Source organism: Trematomus bernacchii, unplaced genomic scaffold (assembly GCF_902827165.1).
Source record: "Trematomus bernacchii unplaced genomic scaffold, fTreBer1.1, whole genome shotgun sequence".
NCBI classification, from domain to species: Eukaryota; Metazoa; Chordata; class Actinopteri; order Perciformes; family Nototheniidae; genus Trematomus; species Trematomus bernacchii.
Genome location: NW_022987564.1, coordinates 18,222,362 through 18,244,271, shown reverse-complemented (window position 1 = coordinate 18,244,271; position 21,910 = coordinate 18,222,362). Strand labels below are relative to the sequence as shown.

Genomic DNA, 21,910 nt, shown 5'->3' with positions numbered 1-21,910 from the left:
CTCAGTGGATAGTGTGCTGGACTTTCGAATCAGGAAACCGGAGAAGAAACACAGAGCCACAAGAGCAAGTTCGAGTCCCACTGCAGTCAGCATGTCGTTGTGTCCCTGGGCAAGACACTGCACCCCAAATTGCTCCTGTGGGGATTGTCCACAGTACTGAATGTATGTAAGTCGCTTTGGATAAAAGCATCTAACAAGTGACATGTAATGTAAAATAGTATCAAACTCAATGGTCACCTTCTGTGTGTTTTAAATAAGATATACATTTGTGTGTGAAACATTCAACACTGAATTGAAGTTCAAAGACATGAACAAATCCAAGGGCACAAGACATTGTGTTAGAACTTTAATATTTTCAATATTTAGTTTTTTTGTTGTTGTTTAGAAATATTGCACATGGTCAACATGCCTGCTTATGAGATAACACTCACATCGCTCATCCTAAAATTCCTTCTCCAAAGTAAGGACAGTTTATTTTTAAGCACAATCATACAGTGTACACACATACATGTGTGTGTATGCACATATGTCTTGGTGGGTGTGTGCATGTGTGCATGGGATTTCACATGCATGCAGATGGACACTTTAAAGCCCTAACCCCCAAATTGATAGTCCTCTATTACCTGTGTGTATTTATATATATTTATTTATAGTATCCTGAATATATATTTTATATATATCCTGAATCAACTGGGTTTGATAACAGTCAAGATGGCGGACAAAATAGTCATGGTGACTATAAAAATACTGTCTCTATTGTAGAATATATAATGAAGAATACAATGAAAAATATACTTTTGATGATTTTGCAGTGTGGAGAAAGAACAAGAGGTCGGTTGTGTTAACACACTACCCGCATGTGCCAAAACACACATACACACACACACACACACCCAAACACAGACCTAAATGCACATATATGGAAATACCGGTATATATATTTTTTCACACATCCAACTGTATACAGAGAAATAAAAGAGATACCCATGATAATAACTACCCCCACTCTTCACGAGGAAGCAAAGAGCCAAAAAGTGCTATTCAAAAATTGTCTTTGACTTTTAGTAAGTTATACTCTATCTCTTTGACAATAACAACAATTGCGTGATTCTTTTTTTGTTTTATACCATAGTTAAAGACAGTATCACAACAGCTCTTTCCTCTCACTGACTGACTGCACTGGTTTTAATATCTATGGCACAGAGCCTTTCCCCAAACAAAATAACGCACCCATTTCCAAAAAAATAAATGTCCTATTGCACCATTTGACGGGAAAGGATAAAGTGTTGAGAAGAGAGGGAAGAGGGGAGGGCTCCAGAGACTGCCCTCCAGGGCTGGTCTAGGATCTGCTTTCCCTGAACTAACCCTAACCAGAACCATCCTGAGCTACATAGCGCTTGACCCGGGACCAGTGCTTAAGGGCACTTTCTAACAACACTTGAGGGGTCAAGGGAGGTAAAATGGGGAGGAGAGGAAGGGAAAAAGAGTAAGGAGGAATAAGGTGGTTGATAACATACGGAACAAGGTTATTATTTTAACTACTAAAACAATCTCTAAAAACAATACTTTCCTGATTTAACTTGCGGCTAGAAGGGCCACACGAATTGTGCAAACACCTGATTTCAACGTTTTTACAAAACGACAAACGCCCCCTGCTCCCCCACTTCTTTGTCTGGTGAGAAATCGAAGAGAAGAGATATTGGGAAAGGAGGGGGGGGGGGGTGAGAACCGCCCCAGGTACAATTAAAATTGTGGGGGCGCAGACTGATTATGTCCCCCGTCTTTGTCCAGAGTTTTTTTTTTTTGTGATTTTTTTATGCCGGAGAAGAAACACAATAGAGCCACAAGAGAAAAACAGGCCACGGTAAAACTGGTTATTTCCACGGCAACGATAACAAGAGAAAGCAACATTATATCCACTGGGAGATTCAGAGAAGTTTGGTTACATTTCTACTTTTTTCTCTCTGTTGGAAAGCTTGTCATGTCCTTATTCACTATTAATATCTGTCTTCCTATAGGTGGAATATGAATCTTCCGTCCAATGAGCATCATCCAGGTTCTTCTTCATCTTCTGTCTTTTTCTCTGCGCTCTGTCGGGAGCCGGTCCAACTTAACGTGGATTCTTCAAAGCCTCACAACCAATAGTCTTTACATAATCTCTTTACGGTGCCTGTTCACACAGGCTGTTGGGGAAGGGAACCCCAACAGACATACAGACATATATATATATATATAATCAGCTCCTGCCAACGAGGACTGTGTCTTTCATAATGGCAATAACTGAAGGTGCAAAGATTGGTCACACTACATCGCAACTCCCGCCTTCTCTTTGTTTTCCAGGAGCAAAAAGATTTCATGCTGTCAGTTTCTCTTCTCACTACAATCACAAAAAACTGTGCAGGCCGATGGCTTGGTCAGACCAGGGTTGACGATTTCTTGTACGAGTGCTCACACTGCACATATGTGTCCATGCACTGCGCGCGCGTGTGTGTGTGTGTGTGTGTGTGTGTGTGTGTGTGTGTGTGTGTGTGTGTGTGTGTGTGTGTGTGTGTGTGTGTGTGTGTGTGTGTGTGTGTGTGTGTGTACTGTATATGTGTGTGTGCTGTCTGTCTTGCAGCATCGAGGGGCTGTGGAATATCAGTGGAGGTCGTTGGGGTTGTGTTTGCGTCCCAACCACTGTGCTGAGGAGTGGAAGGGCGAGAAGGAGGTCGAGTCAATGGCATCTGAGGGCTGGCTGGCTGTCTGGCTGGCAACAGCAAACTGCATCTGCACGATAAGTGACAAAGTGCCTTTGTGTGTCATGGTCCTTGGTGGCTGCTCCCGGGGACTGCCGACCAAGAGTAACAGTCTGATTTGGTAAGGGTGTGTGTGCATGTGTGTGTATGTGGGATCATGTGCATGCTGGAGATTACATATGCACCAGTGTTTGTGTGAGTTTCATACTAAAAACTACTGTACAAATGTGCTGAGAGCAGACCTGGGCCAACTGAATATATTCTGGATACTTAGGGGGAAAAAAGGAAACTACAAGAAGCATTTGACTCGTCAGGACTTGCAAATGATTTGTCCCCTTTTGAGGCTTTTTAAAAATTATAAAAAGTCTAATAAGGCGAATCAAGCGCACCTTGAGTAGTTTGAATATTTGTGACCATAGTAAAATGTATTCGTTCCCAGGTCTGGTGGAGATAAGTGCCAAAAGAACGGATCCCGCTGGAGCCATTAACAGTACTCAACACATACAAGAACATTCTGCGGGGATGACACACTCCTCTCTCTTCTTCTTTTCCTGGATTTTTCCACTTTGTCATCCTCTACCGCTTTACGATCCTTCGCTTTTCGGCCCCTCTGGATTCCGGCCTTTGTCTCGGTGCTGCTCCGTCCCTCCCTCCTCCCGCGCTGATTGATTGAAAGAGGAGCTGTGGGGCGGGGTGGGGCTCACTTCAGCTAACCCCGCTAACACTCCGGGCTCCAGGGTCCCGGGCGTGGCCGTCTGCATGATCTTCTGACGGACCTCGCGGATCTTCAGCTGCAGACACACCTTGGAGGGGAAGGTGTCCGAGTAACGTGCCTGGAAGGCAGCTGTGGCCTGAGCTGGAAGGAGATAGAGCAGGTGATATAAACAGTGTAGGATATCAAGTAATATATATTTGACATAATGCATGCGTGTTAAGAGTCCCATTTCTTTTTAATTGCATCATCTTCCTTATCTTTTATAAACATATTTAATTAGTATTGTTTCCTGGAGCCTGAGACTTTTTTATTGCCTACAACTGCTCTCTGTTGATATGATCAATTAAAAAAGTGTACCTGTGTAACCATATATCCTGTAAGTCACTGATAAAGGCAGTAATTGCTACAGATTGCATGTGCAATATAATTTATTTGAGCAGTTTTGCGTATCATTAAAAAATGAACGATTCAGGTATATCTGAGTTTTAAAATAGTATAAATAACAAAATACACTATACAAAATAACAACAATATCGTGTTCATTTAAATACTGTCAGTCCTGCACAACCCTCTGAACTTTTTTCACATTTGTACACAAAGCTACCTCTTCTTATATCTGCACAGCTCCCCACTTACCAATACTGCACATATTTTGTAATAACACACAGTTTTTTGGTATATTTATATTTCATTTAAATATTTCTCTATATTTTAATGTTATAATAGTTTTTTTAATAGATTTTTATAATCATTTTATATTTTTGTACTTTTATGACATTGTATCTTCTTTAACTTTGTTTATGTATGCACCATATACACCAAGGCAAATTCCTTGTATGTGTTTCCCTAGTTGGGAATAAACCAGTTTCTAATTCTGGTTATCCTGATCAAATGAGGTGGGAAAAAATGCTTATTTGTAGCAAATGTACTTGCAGGTTTCTTGCTGTTCAGAGTTAGTATTTTTCATGGTTAATTACACTTTTGGGTAAAAGCTTCAGCTAAATAAAATGTTATGTAATTATTGTGAAGTGTCTTTTAATTCCAACCTGCATTAGTAGGTTGTTTGGAAGTTTTGATATAATGGATGTTCTCCAATTAGAAAGTCGTAAAGCTGTTTTTGTAATAATTTGGAAAGTGTTTTTCTTGCATTATGTAAGTGTGACTGTTTCAGCAGGAATAAAGGAACAGACCCTATATAAAGGTACATCTTGGCTGCATAGTTTTAAACATTCACAATATTAAATCTCCATCTCAGTTTTTACCATGACGTCCTGTCCTATCTATGTTTACCTGAGGGAAAGAAGCCATGTTCCTGAAACAGCTGCATGACCAGGGCCCGGCGCTGATCCAGAGTTCTGCGCAGAGACGAGTAGGGGACCCGGTCCAGATCTCCAAGCAGATCCTCTCCTTCTGTACCTGCATGAAGAAGGAACACACCATGTCACTCTCAATGCACCGTGTGATGCAGGTGTGCAGCTGCTGCCCCTGATGTGCTTGCCGTACCTGCTCTGTCGAAGGTGAAGAACTCTCCCTCACACTTGGCGGCGCTCTTGGGGGTGCTGGGCTCCGAGCTGCAGCTGGAGAGACGGCGGGTCTTCCTCCTCGGGGAGCTGGGCTCTTCTGCTGTCACCTCCAGCTCTGAACACATGACATGTGGAGGGTGGAGAAGGGGAATATGGAGGAAAAGAAGAATTCAGAATAAAGCAGGGTACAAATAAGGAATAGGAGGAATGAACGTGGAAGAAGCAGACATGCAATGCGATACAAATATTCTTAATTTCAAATTATATGTAAAAAAGGCTGTTGAAAATGTTACTTATTTGTTATGTATTTATTATTAACTTAAGTACTGAACTTGAGCAGAAAATAAAAATTAGATGTACTTTACTTGAGTATTTCCATTTAATGCAATAGTATAATTAATACTCCACTACAGTTTACACTACAAGTACATTTTAGATTATACATATACAGAACTTCTACATCTACAGCATTTAAACACAGCATACACATGCAGTCGTTTGGCTGTGGCTCAGGTTGTAAATGGGCCTATACCAAGCAGAGGGTCGGTGGTTCGAACCAAAACCAGTGCACACAGCATGCCAAAGTGTCCCTAAAATAACTAACCCTAACTGGTTCTGTAGGCATGTCTATGGTATTGAAGTGTATGCAAGTCACTTTGGAAACAAGTGCCAGCTTAATGACATGTACTGCAATGTAATATTAATCCAGAAGCATCATAAATAATAGTTAAGCCCTTATAAGGAACATTTTACAGCTCAATGACTACTTTTACCTTTGATACTTAAAGTTAATGTTGCTGATCATACCTACAAACTTTTACTTCCAAAAGGTTTGGAATGTAGGACTATTACTGAAAGAGTATTTTTGCTCTGGTATTAGCACTTTTACTTAAAGATCTATGTATTTCCTCCACCACTGGATCAAAGAGAGCCTCTCTTTTTCGGCTTCTCACCGGTGGAGTTGCGTCTCTTCCTGCGGTAGCTCCCCAGGATGGCTCTCGGCGAGGTGGCCAGGCTCTGCAGAGTGGGCGAAGGCAGGACTTCCTCTGGGTTAAACTCTGGGAGCTCAGCAAAACGCTCCTCGAAGTACGTCTCTGACAAGACCCTGCACACAGAGAACACAGAGATGGTGTCAGTCCCCAGCCCGGGCCTTTGCTGTTTAAAACATTCCTCAAGCCTCAGGGCTAAATCCGCCAGAGCTCTCTCTTCTTTGTGGCTTCCCGAACCACTTTCCAAGTGTCTAAATAAAGAATATAAAGAGTGAGCACTCTGCCCACTCACATTCAGTACACAAAGAGTTTCCACCATCATTTTGTGGAGTTGGAGGTTTGGTCAAAAGACTAGATGCCACAATGTGTGAAATCTGAGTCATGTCCAGGGTGCTTGTCATGTCATCCTCAAGCTGCTTCACACACTAAGATATGCTACTGTTATATGCTTGAGAAAGTGAAAACTGTTAAAATAGAGAGAACAAAGTCTTACCACGAGCAGAAAGACAGAAGGAGCAGGCAGACTTTGTTGTATTTTGCATTTGGCACGGATTACACAAGAGCAATAACTTGAGTCTGATAAGAGAGGATGGCTCCGGACTTTAATAAAAGCTTGTCTTACAGTCAAAGACGAGGCTGGGTTTGAGTGATAACAAAGCACTTAACTTCTCAATTCCTCATTTACGAGCACTCACTGTATATTTGATTCAATAAAAAGAGGAAGGACTCATTCCCTCAGACCTGCGCCCTGCTAGTGCCACTTCTTTTCCCACTTACTTTTCGTGAGAGTCAGGTGTCTTTTTGAGCGGCGGGGGTCTGAACTTGGTCTTCTTTGAGGAAGAGGGGGGCTCTCTTTCCGCAGGGGGAGGGGGAGGGGGGTCCAAACCAGGGGGTGGAGGAGGAGGGGTGCGAGGTCCAGCCTGGAGGGAGAGGGAGAGAGTTTAAAGAGGCCCTATCATGCTTTTTCAGGGTTTGACCTTTCCTGTAGTGTGTTATATATGTTTGTGTGCATGCAAATGGTCTGCAAAGTTTATTTGAAAAAACGGATAAAAACCACCAAGAAAAAGACATTCTAGTGTATTCTTGTACAGTTGTGTAAGTGTACGATCCACAGTAGTTCTTCGACTTCCTTAGAGAGGTTTCTAGAGAAGGTTATCTAATCTTGATTTCTCACCTCTTTGCTGAGGTACTCTTCTTTGATGTACAGACCGACGTCCTCCTCTTTTTTAACTGGAACAAATACAGATCATTTCAGACTATGATATTCAAATACTGCACATTTGTTTACATTCAATGTAAGGAAAAATGTATTCCCATAATTGACAATTTTGACAATATTTAATCTTCCATATGTTTTGCAATCTTGATGATGTGAAAACCGATACCTATATTTCACAAGGTTCCAATACAGACTCTAATAGCTACAAATCCGTATAGTTAATGATATTGTCTTACAGGTAGAAGAATGTAGTGTCGTATACAGCTCCTTAATTAAACCCTATTGGGGCTTGGTGATATTGAGAAAATCAAATGTCACTGTATTTTTAAACAATATCTTGATATCTTATTTCGACAATTAGGGCTGCACAGTTAATGTACATTTTATGGAAATCGCCACTAGTACAATATTTGGTAAAAGCTAAATATGTAAAACAAAAATGGTATTCTACAGACAAATCCATGTTTGGTACAGAGCCTTATTATAATATATTTTTCTCTGATAAAGTGATTAATGTTTGAAAAATGGTAATTCCCTGTAATATTGTGATTCAGATCAGTTGACATTTTTTATTTTTGAACACTGAACCCTAAACCAACCAGTGGAGTGTTACCTGCTGTTTCATGAATAGTCAATAAAGAGCTGGCAGCTGAGCTTGATAACTCCTGTCCTCCATCTTCAGGCGGGCCATCCAGCAGGTTCTCCTTCTTCACCTCCACCTTCACCTTCACCGCCTCGTAAGGCTGAAGGGCCGCCGCCGCTGAACCCTGCACCCCCGTCTGTAACGGGGAGGAAGGGTCCATCACGTCCTGGGCCGCAGGGGCCACTGCAGGCGGTGCGGGGGCTACAGAGACCACCCTAGCAGGCAGAGCAGCGGGTGGTGCAGGGTAGATGGCAGTTAGTACCTGATGGAGAGGAAGCATGTCAGTAAACAACACATTGTGTGTTACCTTCAAAAAGGGGTGTAACAGGCCAACAGTGAACGTGTCATTAGAAGGTAATCTAAAGCAGTGGGATAAGTGGAAATAGAGTCAAATATATAAATTACTTCTTTGGTAAACATTTATTTTTTCTTAGAAATAGTAAACTTATTTTTATGGTTGAATATTCCATCTTTCTGTTTTGTAAAAACATAGAAGTTAGTGTAGAGGTCAAAGGTCACAGCCGTATTTCCTTAGTTGCTTAGAGTAATTTTCTTAATGTTTCAAAAGTAATGTATTTATGACTTTATAATATTAATCCTGCTGCCCTTTGGAGCTGCATGTGCTAATGACAACATTCAAAATCTTTGAAGCTAAATATTTGAATAAGGATTTGTTTACACTACTGGTAAACTAAGAAAAAGAAGAAAGAAAACAAAATACCTCAGCCTTTGGACTGAAAAGAAAAACTCAAATATAAAGTATAATAAAAGTATCTAATGTAACACACTATTATCTTCTTTTGACACTAATACACTCTGTGATTCGCTCCTCTTTACCTGACGACCAGCAGTTGCTGAGGCCTGAGCTGGAGGGGTCTGTGATTGACAGCTGAGGGGCGGGGCTTGAGCTAACAGTGGAGGCTGAACCAGAGTTTGCCCGACCGGGGCGATGGCGGTGAAGCCCAGGGTCGCCAGGGATGATTGGAGATACGCAGAGCCAAGAGGGGGAGTGGCCTGTTGGGGTGTTGCCGGGGTTACTCCTGGACCAGACTGGACATATGTGATCCTAAAGGAGAGAGGAACAATGAGTGTGGAGCTGGATAAAGCTGAGTATAATACAGAGTTCATAACGTTTATGTAGAGACACATTTAAGCACTTTGAAGTTAGCTTAACCACACATTTTCATTTCCAAATTATTTTTTTATGTTACAGGATAGGAACATGAGGGATCAAATATATACTTGCATATATGCAAGTTGAAAAAATGTTCTCGATTGATCCATAGTTTGGTTTAAAGATTTGGTGGCAGAAAATAATTTAAAACATTTTATACAATTTTCTTATGAACTAGCTCAATTTTTTATGAATTGCTCTATAATTTTTTGTATTTATTTCTAACAAACTAAGGAAACTAATAAACATATATAAGAAGATGAATCAGATCAGTTTTGGGCATTTTTGTTAAAAAATATTACTAAAGGCTACTATAGAAATTGTTGTTGATTAAAATCTGCCCAGTTTAATCTATTATCTATAATCCCATTTTCAATTTCAACAGTGTGACCAAATGGCTATATATATTTTTCCCCACCTTTCTTTACTTTGAAAAGGTTTTTACATTATGTCTTATATGTCACATTGCTCAAAGGGAGTGTGAAATGAGTCCAAAGTGTTACCTTTCTTTACCTACATTCACTTTACATTTAGTATAACAACCTTAATGACCTGGCAGAGATGGAATCTCACAGCATCTTTAAATGCTGTTAAACCAGCTCCAAGCCCTAGGTAAGGGAAATAAAAGCATATAAGTTGTTGTGTTTCAGGTGTTAGTGACCTGGTGGGTGGAGAGGTCAGAAGCACCGTCTGTGGGGGCGCTGCACCGGGAGCCATCACCGTCGCCACAGAAACAGGAAAAGGGCTCCCTGAGTGCACAGCTGCTGCGCCGCCAGGGTGAACGCTGGTCTGCACCACTGGCATGGGAGCGATCTGGATGATCTGTAGGGGGGAACACACAAACAAAAGGGTTTTCTCACCAACTCATCTCAAAATAGACCCTGAATCTTCAGAGGAAAAACATCTGATATTTAATCATGAATGTGTTATGTATCCAGTGAGACAAACTTATAAATATCAAATGTGCTTTTATCTCTTCAGAACAAGTGTAGCACTTTGTTGTAGAAACGGGTCCCTCCTGAATAAAACGCAGCACAGCAGCAGCGCTGCAACTACCAAATACTTTAATTTCACACCTCATTTCATTAATTGGTTTGATTAATAGATTCATTATTAAGGATAAGAGGAAAAAAAGAGTGGTTCAGAGAGATAGATAGTCTTTTTTGATCCCTAGAGTGGAGTTCAGGTGTTGCAGCAAACAAACTGAAATAAAAGGCCAAAAAAAGCCAGTGGCGCTCAGAAAAAGGAGCCATGTGGACACGAGCCCTATGATAGAAACTATACAAGTAATAACTATTCCAGACCAAGTAAGTCAAGTGACATGTTATGAGATAACGTGACATAGTATGATTAATAGCAGCGCTCTATATGCTGTGCTATATCTAATATCAAGTATATCAATTAAGGATATAAAATGCATTAATCAGGATATTAAAGTCATTAAATGCTTGGGTTTATCTGTCTAACATTCAAAAAGTCACAATTATTCAATTTATATTTATATATAAGATGAGATTTAAAGCAAATCATTATATTGAATAAGCTCTTACCAGCAAATATTTTGTATTTTTGGTTCAATAATTTCAATTCCAAATCTGACCAATGAGAAGTAGGTAAAGAGTGCAGCAGGTGGCAGTAAAACATGAGCATAAATCCACTTAGTTCCCATCATGCCTACTGCCTAGTTTAAATGCTGCTGATGCCGTTGTGGATTTAGCAAACAAGGTGGCGTCTATTTATATTTTACGCTGTTGACACTTGTTTCAATGGACCTGTTGACATCCTCACCTTGTTTCCTGTGGCGGCGCCGTTCTGCACAGGAAGAGGCGGAGCGACCAGGGAAATGGAGGGATGAGGAGGAGTAGATCCTGATCTCACTGTTGCCATGGGAACCAACATCTTGCTCGGCAAACCCGGCGACTGGGTTTGAACTAATGAGTGAGAAGGAGAGAGGGAATTAAAACACTCAGCGTGAGAAACGGATGAATCGAGCCAAAAGGGGTGAGGTGAGGACAGCACAGGAGGGACGGGTGGGCGGCGGCATTTCAGAGGCTGATAATAGTGAAATTCCTCTCTGATAACGAGGGGGAACAATGTGCTTCAGTATGAATAGAGAGTGATTAAGGCACGGGTGGGCGGCAGGCACTCATACTCATGTCAACAGTATTTCTCCTGTCAATCATTTATCTCCCGTTTATGTAAGCCAATCAAATCCATTTTGAGAGCTTCCGGAGGAGATGATTAACTACAGCTAAAAGAACATTTGTCAGTGGACCCGTTAAACTGTATATAAAGATGGATGACATCTTAAAAGTGAAGCCAAAGCATCTCAATCCCCCCCTGGCTGCTGCAGTCTTTATTCCCTCCATGTTAGCTGACGTGAGCTAAACGAATAAGTCAGAATGTACAGGTCAAAAATGTTTTTCCGCAAATACTGCTTTTTAGGTCGTTTTTATCACATTTGTATGTTCAAGTGTTAATTTCATTTTAATTAGTTATTTAATGCTATATAAATGGCTTGAGTATTGACAGCTAATCTTAAGAATTAAGATTCTTAGGAAATCTATATAAGAATTGCAACAGGAGAAGTAAGTTATCCTACCAAGGCCGTGACTGTTTCTAACACAATAATCTGTTCATGATCTTGTCGTCTTGTGGTATCACTGATCATGTCGCTACCTTCTATTTACAGAAAGGTTAGCCAGTGCTTTGTGGCAATATCAGTGATAACAGACAGTGATATGACGTTTCTCAGACACCAATGCTGATATTTGTACAGTATATAATAAGACATCCTGCAATTTGGTCGTAACTGTATTGATAACGATACAGTTAGTTTGAGCGTCTTTTAAGCCAACCAGCTAACATGTTGCTAATATAGCAGCTAGTTTGCTCACACTAAAAAAGCAGCAGTAGTGCTAAGCTAGCGATGAGTTTGGGCAGGACCCTGATTCCGTGGCTCCATGCCCTCCATTCATTACTGCGTAAACTCTGGCTCCATATTACGTCAGAACAAGACTTTGTACCGTGGGACGAAGACCATCTTTATATACAGTTTATGGTAAAAACACAAAGTCAAAACTCTGCTTTTTAGTTTTTTTGTCCGCCTATCGTTGCTCTCTGTCTCACCTCTGCTTCCGGGGCTGACTGATGCAACTCTGAGTCCCGCCCCTGAGTGCATGCCATTGGCCAGGGAGGCATTGGTGGGCAGGGAGAGGATTTGCTGGTGGGTGAGTTGAGGGGAGGAGGGGTTCTCGGTAGGCAGGATGTAGGGGACCTGTGCTATCGGCTTGGGGCCGGCGGGGGGTGTCAGGGAGGAGGTGGCGGCAGAGGGGTGGAGCTGGGGCTGCGGGGCGGGGAGGGGGGTTTGTGCGTGCGGCTGCTCAGTGGCGAGGAGGTGAACTGGTTGGGCGACGGGAAAGGACCCTCCCAGAACTAGACTAGTGACCAGACCCCCCATAGGAGTGACACTGACTGGACCAGGGGAGGAGGATGAGGACAGGTACCCACCCCCTGCGGTGATTGGCAGCAGCTGAGGTCCTCCTCCTCCAATCAGGAGAGTGGATTTCTTGTCCTGAGGCACTGAGCTGAGGGTGGCGGATCCTTCCACTTGCTTGCTGGTGATGGGGATGGGCGTGCTGGCGATGGGTCGTACCACGTTGGTAACCGTAGTGGGAGCCACACGGACGGCGCCTAGGACCTGGGTCACACCCTGATGGGCCAAAGCCTTGGGGCTGGATGTTGGGTCTGCTATGGACAGAGTCCTGTTGTTGGGTCCTGCTGCTGTTTCCTCTCTCTTGGCTCTTCCTTCGCTCCCCTCCTCTCCTCCGTCTGTACCTCTCTTTCTGTTCCTCTCAGACCCCTCTTCACCACCTCCTCCTCCTTCTCCATTCCCTTTTGCTGAGGCGGAGGTTAGGATGGGGGGAGAGGAAGAAGGGAGAGAGGAGCGAACCACTGGCTGGAAGTTATGCTGGAGGGAGGAGAGACAGAGAGATCAAAGATAGGAAAGTTACTACGGAGTGTTTTTCTCTTCTTCATAAAAAACATGAAGTTACTAGCTCAATTGTTTAAAGTGGGGTTATATGAGGTACTTATTCATGCTAAGTGTGACCAGCACACCCACAGTTTGGAGAAAAAGAGATAGTTATAACACTAAAGCAAGGCAACGGAGCTACATTAAAGGGGCCCTATTATGCTTTTTGGGGTTTCCCCTTTCCTGTAGTGTGTAATATGGCTTTTTGGGCATATAAATGGTCTGCAAAGGCTAAAATCCCAAAGTTCTGTCCCAAACACTGCCTAAAACGCCTCTATTGAACTCCTTTGTTCATCTCCATAACATAGTGAGCAGACCAAAAACTATTGAAAATCTAGCTCAAATTGAGGTCCAGTGTGGACAGTAACTCGAGTTATATGATGATCTCTGCAGCTACCTGTCCATCTGGTTCGTCTTCATCGCTGTCTGTCACTCTCTCTTTACACTTGAGATCAATGGAGCCTTCAGGACAGGAGTCATCTGAGGATGGGACACAGATATCAGAAGTTAGTGTTAATACATTTTAGAAAAGACGACTTAACACACAATATAATTTCAACTGTTTCTTTGAACTGATTTCATTTGCAATCAGTGCCCTCAAACCGCCAGTATCACCACCAAATTGCCAATTATGTGCTATTGTTATGCTTTATTCTAACACTAGCGATTTAATAGCCCAGGGCTGAGGCTCAGCAGACAGTCATTCTGACTCAGGCTGATGTTCATTGTCTTTTTCTAAGTCACACTGATCGCTGTGGGAACTGAAACTATGACTTTGTGGTTATGCAACAGTCTCTCTAACCACCACGAGACCACCGTGCTGATCATCTCACTCACCCATGACATCATCGTCTCCTTCTTCCTCACAGATGACCATACGCTCATCGTCGCTAGGCACGTCCTCGCCGTGGTACATGGACTGAGCGAGGGGTCGGTGCCGAAAAGAACTTGCACCCTCCTGATAACAAATGAATACAAAAAGAAAATGTTAACAGTCTTACAATTGAACAAAATAGTAACTTTTTCAACCTGGAACCCCTTTCTTTTACAATGTCTTCTGGTCTTAGTCACTAATGGGGACAACACTTTATGAAATTGGTCCAGTATTGAGTAAGAGCGCTGCATTGTTCTCACTCAGGGCACTTCTGGACGCCGTTATAAAGGGTTTTATGCCACCGTCAGGCTCAGGCTGTTATTATAGGTGTCTCAAAATTAAATAAATGTTTTAGTTACTGTGTCAAACAGAGTCTTTAATTTGCATTGCATCCAAACAGCTACAAATACAACAATGACTTTGAAAATGTTTCAGATAACACCAAGCTACACTTTCTGTACCTGTAAAGAAACCAGCACTCTTCCCTCCAATTCTCACCACCATTGTCTTCTGGCAAAAAGTCACATGACCAAAGAACAAACAGACCTGATCAAGCGAAAGGTAAAACATTATGTTTTATTTCTCTTCAGGGGCCTTTCCATAAGGTTTCAGACACTTGGAATACAAATCTGAGCCTGTCAGTGGAAAAAACAAGCACTTTCTGTGCAGAATTGTCCTAAGCCATTACATCGGAGACTGTTTACATAGTTCTCTCTAAATACTTAAGGAGGCCCTAATATGCTTTGGGGTTTTCCCTTTCCTGTCGTGTTATATAGGTTTGTGTGCATGTAAATGGTCTGCAAAGGCTTAAATCCCAAAGTTCCCTTCAGAGGGAGTTTCTCTCCCACACTATCACCCCCTGCCTGAAACGCCTCCATTTGACATTCATTTGTTAAGGGGTGGAACATCTCTAAGCGGTTGACCAATCACAACAGAGCTGGCCAGCTAACCAATCATAGCAGACTGGGCTCTGGTTTCAGACAGAGGGTGAAAAGAGGTGCTGCAACACAGGCAGTATGAGAAAAGTAAAGAGCTTTTTGAACATAAAAGCATGGAGACATGTCAGAATAGAGGCACTAAATACAAGTATGAACCCCTATGGTCCCTATTAGTGACTAATAGACAAACACATAGAAAACTTTAAGTTAGCCTTCAAGTACATCAGAAAAAATACATCAGACAGAAGCAATATTATCAAAGCATGCATACAGCCACGCCACCAGCATTAAACGAATGCCTTCAAAACAAAAGAGCTAGCATGCAGGCCTATCCCTCCGTGATTAGGAGCGCAGCAGCAAACACCACAGAGCCTTCAAAGGCTCTAAAAAAGTAGAAAGTGGAACCTTTGAAGTTGGAGGCTGAGCTCCCCCAGAGCTTCAGCAGCATAAACTCGAGCCCTCACACAAAGAATTCAGAGTCCAATTGAACTCTTTCTGTGAGTTCAACCAGAAGGCTTTGCAGTGTGAAGGACACACGTCTGCTTTCAATAAACACACTCACACACACATGTCTGTGTGTTTTTGGGGATTGCTGGGTGTTGCTTTTCATTTCTGCATTTTTTCTTTAATGTAATAAACTAGTTTTAAGTGCTTGAATGAAACTCGACTAATCTTAAAGCAAAATATTTTTTATTTCTCTAGCTTTAAGGTTAAATTAAAACCCGTTCTCCAAAATGTTGCTGCACATTGTAAAATCTCCCGAGTCTCTCTGCTGCCTTTGAGCTACAGATTAACAACCGCCTACCTTCTCCAGTTCTCTCTCTCTCTCCTTCTGCTCCAGGGTGTGCACGGCACTCTGGGAAAAGGCTCGGGGACGGGAGTGCTGCCCCCCGAACATTCCCCCTCGACGCTCTGATCCCCCTTGCCAGCCCGAGCCTCCCCCCTTCCCCTCCAGCAGCACCTGAGGGTCTGGATGGGGATCTGGAGAAGAGAAAGACTCTGATCAAAGATAAAATATCGTTGTGTGTCATCCATAGACTGTATATATAAAGGTGTCATCGCATTATAATCAATAAAACAGAATATCTATACTTTAAAATCTAAAACAACACTTCATCAGCCTGCAATCTTCAATTCAATCAGCATAATGTTTTATAATACAGTAGATTTTGTTAGACTTGATAACTGACAAAACATTCAAAGCAGTTGGTGTTTCATTGATCTCATTTTCCTTGTAAATGGCATATTTTACATTAGCTTGTAAATGTTAATCAATGCTAATAAACACACACCTATGCTCTCCGACATGCTCCTCTCCCGTGACTCCTTTGGCGTCCCGCGGCCCTCTGACAGCGACTTCCTGCGGTCCTTGTTGCACCACTTCCAGTCTGGGTGGGCTCTGAAGTGGGCCTCTTTCACCTGGAGGAGGATAAAGAGGTGCAGTGGGTCTTTATTTGTTGTGGATGCAAGACAAGCTGCTGTTTATAAACCTGGATGTCTCAAATTAAAAAGCTCTGATATGATGGCTCAAGATTGACTAATCTGGCATGGCAATAGAGTGGTGCAGGGATGACGTATTTACCCGGAAGTAAACTGCGCATGGGTTCCCTCAACAAAAAAGCAATGGGATTTCTCCATAGGATTTTGGAAAATAGCTCGAAATAAGGTCTGTGGAAAACGAACCTGTTTGATAAATGCACGTTTTGTTCAGCCGGATAATATCCACATGTCTACCCTACTTTTATCATTTTCTAATCATAAATCTAATCGCCAGAAGCAAAATGCTAACGTTATGCTATAAACGAACTACAGCAGGGTCGCTGCTTCAACGTCACGCCAACTTAAGATCCATATTCAAACATACAGATTCAAAATGGTACAAGTTGAAGCGTTTGTTTGAACAGTTTGCAAGAGGCAGGTACTTGCTTTCAAGCAGAACAGGGCAAACAAACTTAGAGGGAGTGTTTTACGTGTTCGGTGTAATGACGTAAAACGGCCTGGACAATTTCTGTAGTGCTATTCAGCCACTTGTTAACAACCATCGTTTTTCAGACACGTAAACTCTTCAAAAATCACCAGTGGGGTCACTGCTGATGTATTTAATGTCGTAGAACAAAACGTGATCCGTCTCTTAAATTTGTGTCAACCACAGACCTTATTTCCAGCTATTTTCCCAAATCCTATGGAGAAATCCCAATGACTCTGAGACGAGGGAACCCGTAGTGGTAAAATGCTAACTCACTTCCGGGTTTTAGGACTCGTCACTGCACCACTCTATAAGAAGTAACCAACAGAAAAAAGAGACACTTAAATCATTTTACAGCGTGTTTACCTGGAAGGCCAGATCGTGGTACTGCTGCTTCTCGTTGGGCCCCAGAGCGTACCACCACTCCCCCAGGATCTTGCTGACGGTGCGGTTGTCCTGGTTGGGATGCCGCTGGTGCACCAGGGCCCGGTGGCGTTTACTGAAGATCATGAATGCGTTCATGGGTCGGCGGATGTGGTCCTTCTCCCTCTGATTGGGGTTTGTAGAGGACAAAGAGTTTGGTATTATGGTAAGCATTCAGCTTCATTTGTGAACCTCCGCATAGGGATGGGCAATACATCGTATCGTATCGATACTGTGATATAGGACTAGATATCCTCTTTAAATATTGCATATGTGCTGTGTTTTCCTGGTTTACTGCAATACAGTAGCAATGTCATTTTATTATTTGTATTTATTTTTTACACACTATATGTCAATACATCCACATAACTGATGATTGTTAAACAAATAAATAACTGGTAATATGTTATAAAAGCACCAATAGTAAACCCCCATATATTGTTGCAAAATAAATATCAAGGTGTTTCGATACAAATATTGTGATAATTGATATTCTAATATATCATATATTTAGAAGAAAATATTCAAATGAAGGTTATAAAGTTGAATATACTGTAAACAATTTGATTAAGCTGGAAAAAACATTACTCAAGTGTATATTTGCTAAAGCATCTAAAAATAAATGGTAACACACTTATAAGTGAAACTAATTCAAGTTATTTGCCTTGATCAGTGTGCTTTTTTTGGCATGCATGTGTGAAAAGCATTGCAAAATTATCACAACGACTTAAGGAGTCTTACCGAATACATGTGATGATGTCACTTTTGGTCACCATAAGCCAAGCTCTTATCAATTTTTTTTTTCTGTACCTTTTTGCCTTTTCTACCATCTGTCTGCATGGTGGACTGACCTTCCTGTCTAAATCCTTTGGCAGGGCGCTGAGGGACTGTGTGCGTCTCTTCAAGGGGCCAGAGGAGGGCGTTGCCTCGTTGGCCACACCCGGGGAAAACCTGCATTCACACACAGAGACAAAAGTTAAACTATGGGTCCCCAAGAGACGGGAAATCAAGGGGAATTACTCAGTGAGAGGGAAAAACAATTCATGTGAAGGATTTAGGGCGGTATTCAAGACACACTATTCCTTATTTATTAAAGGGGCCCATATTATGCAAATGTTCAGGTTCATATATATTTGTTTGCCTCTACTGTGACATGTTTACATGCTTTAATGTTCAAAAAGCTATTTTTTCTCTCATACTGCCTGTGCTGCAGCACCTCTTTTCACCCTCTGTCTGAGGGTGCATCTACACGGAGACGAAATGAAGAACGAACCGAATTCGATATCAAAAAAGTCTTCCGTCCACACGGTATCGGCTCAAGAAACGTGTCCGTCCACACGAGACCGCTCGACCCGCTGGAGTACATATGCCGGGCCTGTAAGTGGTGCTGTACTTCCGCCACAAAATACACCAAAAGCAGCGAATAAGACCTCCCGAGCATGGTTGCCATGGTTGCCTGGTTGCCCTTCTGTTTATTCTCGGCGGTGGATTCAGCGGTGACGCGGGGGTGAGCAGCAGAGGTGGGGAGAGGCAGGGCTCTGGCTGTTTCGGCGGCCTCTGTTTCTCTTTTTCTCCCTCGCCGAGGCGAGCGTGTGCTCCTGCTGTAAAAGGCAGGTGCACCGCACCCACTGCCACTAACTCTGAGCCTGGCTCCCGAGCAGGACGTTCTCCCCGGCACCAGCAGATGAAAAACACCCACCTCTCCGCCTCTTCCAAGGGACGAGGGAACCGTGCGGGGGGGGGGTTCTGCTGGAGGCTCCTGCTGGGTGCACTGTCCTGCGAGATACCGGGACCTGGCTCGAAACACTCGGAACACTGTTGTTGTTGTTGGCGAAACACATCAGCGGGTGACGCGGGGGTGAGCAGGGGAGAGGCGGGGCTATGGCGTATAGGGCGTACACACCAGCGACGTGCAGTCAGTGGAGGCAGAGCCTCACCTGTCATACTCCAATGTAACGGAAAAACAATTAAAGAAAAACTAAATAATAATAATAATAAAATGTCTCCACTGATCTTGTGTAAATGTGATTTCTGTATGATTCCAATCGCATTTTATAGTCAAAATCAGCAAATTTGCCGAGCTCCGCTACGGGAGCGATGAGAAGTGAGGCAAGCACGAGCACTGCCTCACGTAAACCCACAGTAACTTGCTGGAGCGCGGGCACTAATTTAGCGCGGCCACTTATTTTGTGAGCGCGCTCAAGCCATTTACTGTGGGGTGACGCATTCTGAGGTGAGGCACAGATGAGCCCTGCCTCAATTCAGAATGCGTCACCCCACAGAAACTGGCTGGAAAGCGGGCCCTAAGCGCATGCCTGTTACCATCTCACTGTATGTCACCAATGTAATGTTTGTAGATCCCTTTATTACATTTATCCTCGCCATCCATAGTCTCTAAATAACTTATTTCACGTATATATGATATTTAGGTTCGCTGGTCTCTCGAACAACGGCAATGAAAAAATCACCAGGGGAGGCAGCCATAACCTCTGCCGCACTGAAGGGGGCGCACGTGAGCCCACAGGTTCTTGTTGCTACTGTTATTCTACCGCAAACAACAAAGAAACTAGACTTTTGAAACTAGAGGAAGATAAGGAGGACTTTTACAAAACAGTAATAGAGATTGTTGTCCAGAAGGATAGCATGCAAGTCAAGGTAAGACCACAACTGTAATGAAAATGGGATCTTACTTAGAAAGAACAATCCAATATTTAGATTTTGGGTATCCTTTTGTTGAACGGTCTGTTTAAAATTAATCATAGCATCAGACTAAAAAAGCTTTTGAAAATAACAGAATATTTCGATTAAGGTCAAAATAGGCTATAATATTTGTAAATCTGACTCTGAAAGAGTCAGTGCCTCACCAGCCATGAACCTCACCGCACGTCACTGGTACACACGGAGCCGTTTGCCCCCCCAGAGCGTTATGTCCGCAGACCTACCCACCTTGGGACCCGTTACCGTTTGAGGGCTCCGTTTCCCCGGTTCCGTTACGGCCTCGTGTGAACGAACCGTCCATTCGATAGAGAACTGTAGCAGATACAACCCGTTTCGTGTCCGTGTGGACGGGGCCTGAAACCAGAGCCCAGCCTGCTCTGATTGGTTAGCTGGCCAGCACTGTTGTGATTGGTCAACCACTTAGAGACGTCCCACCCCTTAGCCTATCACACAATGTGTTGGAGGGCTAGCCAACAGAAGGCAAGTGTTACATAGTGACGTCACTATGTATGTGGGTGGAGTCTACTCTTGAGAGTAAAGAGTAAATTAGAAAGACATGTGATGGGTTGTAAACCAGAACAAAGTCACATGTCAGCAAACCAGGTCAGTTTTTCCCTTCTGTCTTCCTGAATTTCTTTTCCTTTCATTTCTCACACTTTTCTATATCTGTTCAGCCTTGGTTAGTGTTAAACTAGCATGTGAAGTATTTATTCAGGTAATTCCAAAGAAACTCCTGTTTTCTACAACTAAATTGCAGTCTTCTTGCAAGCCATTTGATTGTATTAAGGAAAAAGCAACCAGACAGCGAACTTACATAAAGGGAACCAATTAAATGATGTCACAAACTGGGTTAAGATTACTATTGTGTTACAGCAGTCTGAGAAACACAGCAGTAGACTAATGTACCAATGGTGAAACATAGATTAAGGTTTCTTGTCTCAAATGAAAAGGAAACTGTTCAAATTGATAGCATAAAAGTTATGACCATTAGAAAAATCTTTTGAAACCGTGAGGCGGCAGACAGAACGTCTGAACCTTTCAGCTAATAGACATTGAACTCTTTGTCAAGGTGGACTACATAAATACAGCGTTCTTTAGCCTTCTGGTCTACTTTTAAAATGCATTTTCATTATATAAGGCAAGTTACATTATTCATCAAAGATTCAATAAGCAAAAAGGGCAAAATAGTGATACACAAAGGGGTGAAAATAATGTCAACAGTCATAAAAATGTCTGTCTTTTTTTGAATAAATTGTTCTATAAATCACACTATTAACGATCTATGAAATAAGCCCTCAATAAAACCCTTTATAATAAGGATAGGAATAAAACTGGAAAGTGCCATGTATGTAAGTGCTACTGATATGAAGGTTTGAGATTTTGAGAAAATGGCTTTTGAAGAAATGTGTAGTAAAGCTCCATACATTTTTGCAAATAATTAAACTAATAATATAAATAAATAATTTTTGAAAATAATTTATCTAATAAATAAATATAACTTCACCAGTTAATTACTTAAATTAAGACAATACATTATTTGTGTCTGAGGTTTTCTGAAATGTTATTCTTTAAAATGCAAATAAGGCATTATGTAATGCTAACTTTAGTGAATTAAGGGACAACTCAACAAACAGATATACATATAAAAGGCTGTTATAAAATAAAAAGCTACATGTGTATTTTTTATATTTTCTTTCCACAAGATTGAAGAAATACAAAATTAGCCCAAATCTCAAAATTGTCAAGTGAATGAAAAACAATATTTCTGCCTGAGGTGTCTCTTTAAATTACAAAAAATCAAGTGATCCCAAACCGAGAACTGACAGATAAAAATCAGTACAACAAACAAACACACATTTTGTGTGTATAGGTCCTTTCTGTGCATGTGTTCATGCGTGGAATATAAAATATACAAACAGAGTGAAGAACTTAATAATTAAAAGTTTGTGTTCTTCTTGTA

General features: G+C 42.0%; 1 protein-coding gene across 4 annotated transcripts in view; it reads right to left on the bottom strand.

Annotated features, from left to right (window-relative positions):
• Positions 1 to 331: 331 nt before the first annotated feature.
• Positions 332 to 21,910, bottom strand: part of cica (capicua transcriptional repressor a) — a 47,841-nt gene continuing 26,262 nt past the window's right edge. For 3 of the 4 annotated variants that reach the window (XM_034124592.1, XM_034124591.1, XM_034124593.1), the window contains 17 exons: positions 18,084 to 18,183; positions 17,176 to 17,358; positions 16,136 to 16,262; positions 15,649 to 15,824; positions 13,869 to 13,989; positions 13,429 to 13,511; positions 12,128 to 12,968; positions 10,787 to 10,929; positions 9,660 to 9,820; positions 8,662 to 8,890; positions 7,795 to 8,086; positions 7,137 to 7,192; positions 6,740 to 6,882; positions 5,927 to 6,078; positions 4,954 to 5,088; positions 4,741 to 4,866; positions 332 to 3,591 (listed from right to left, as the gene is read on the bottom strand). In XM_034124592.1, coding sequence (XP_033980483.1) covers positions 3,320 to 3,591; positions 4,741 to 4,866; positions 4,954 to 5,088; positions 5,927 to 6,078; positions 6,740 to 6,882; positions 7,137 to 7,192; positions 7,795 to 8,086; positions 8,662 to 8,890; positions 9,660 to 9,820; positions 10,787 to 10,929; positions 12,128 to 12,968; positions 13,429 to 13,511; positions 13,869 to 13,989; positions 15,649 to 15,824; positions 16,136 to 16,262; positions 17,176 to 17,358; positions 18,084 to 18,183 — 3,340 coding nt within the window. In that variant the 3' untranslated portion in view covers positions 332 to 3,319. The remainder of the gene's footprint in view (positions 3,592 to 4,740; positions 4,867 to 4,953; positions 5,089 to 5,926; positions 6,079 to 6,739; positions 6,883 to 7,136; positions 7,193 to 7,794; positions 8,087 to 8,661; positions 8,891 to 9,659; positions 9,821 to 10,786; positions 10,930 to 12,127; positions 12,969 to 13,428; positions 13,512 to 13,868; positions 13,990 to 15,648; positions 15,825 to 16,135; positions 16,263 to 17,175; positions 17,359 to 18,083; positions 18,184 to 21,910) is intronic. The other variant, XM_034124594.1, reaches the window with a different exon arrangement.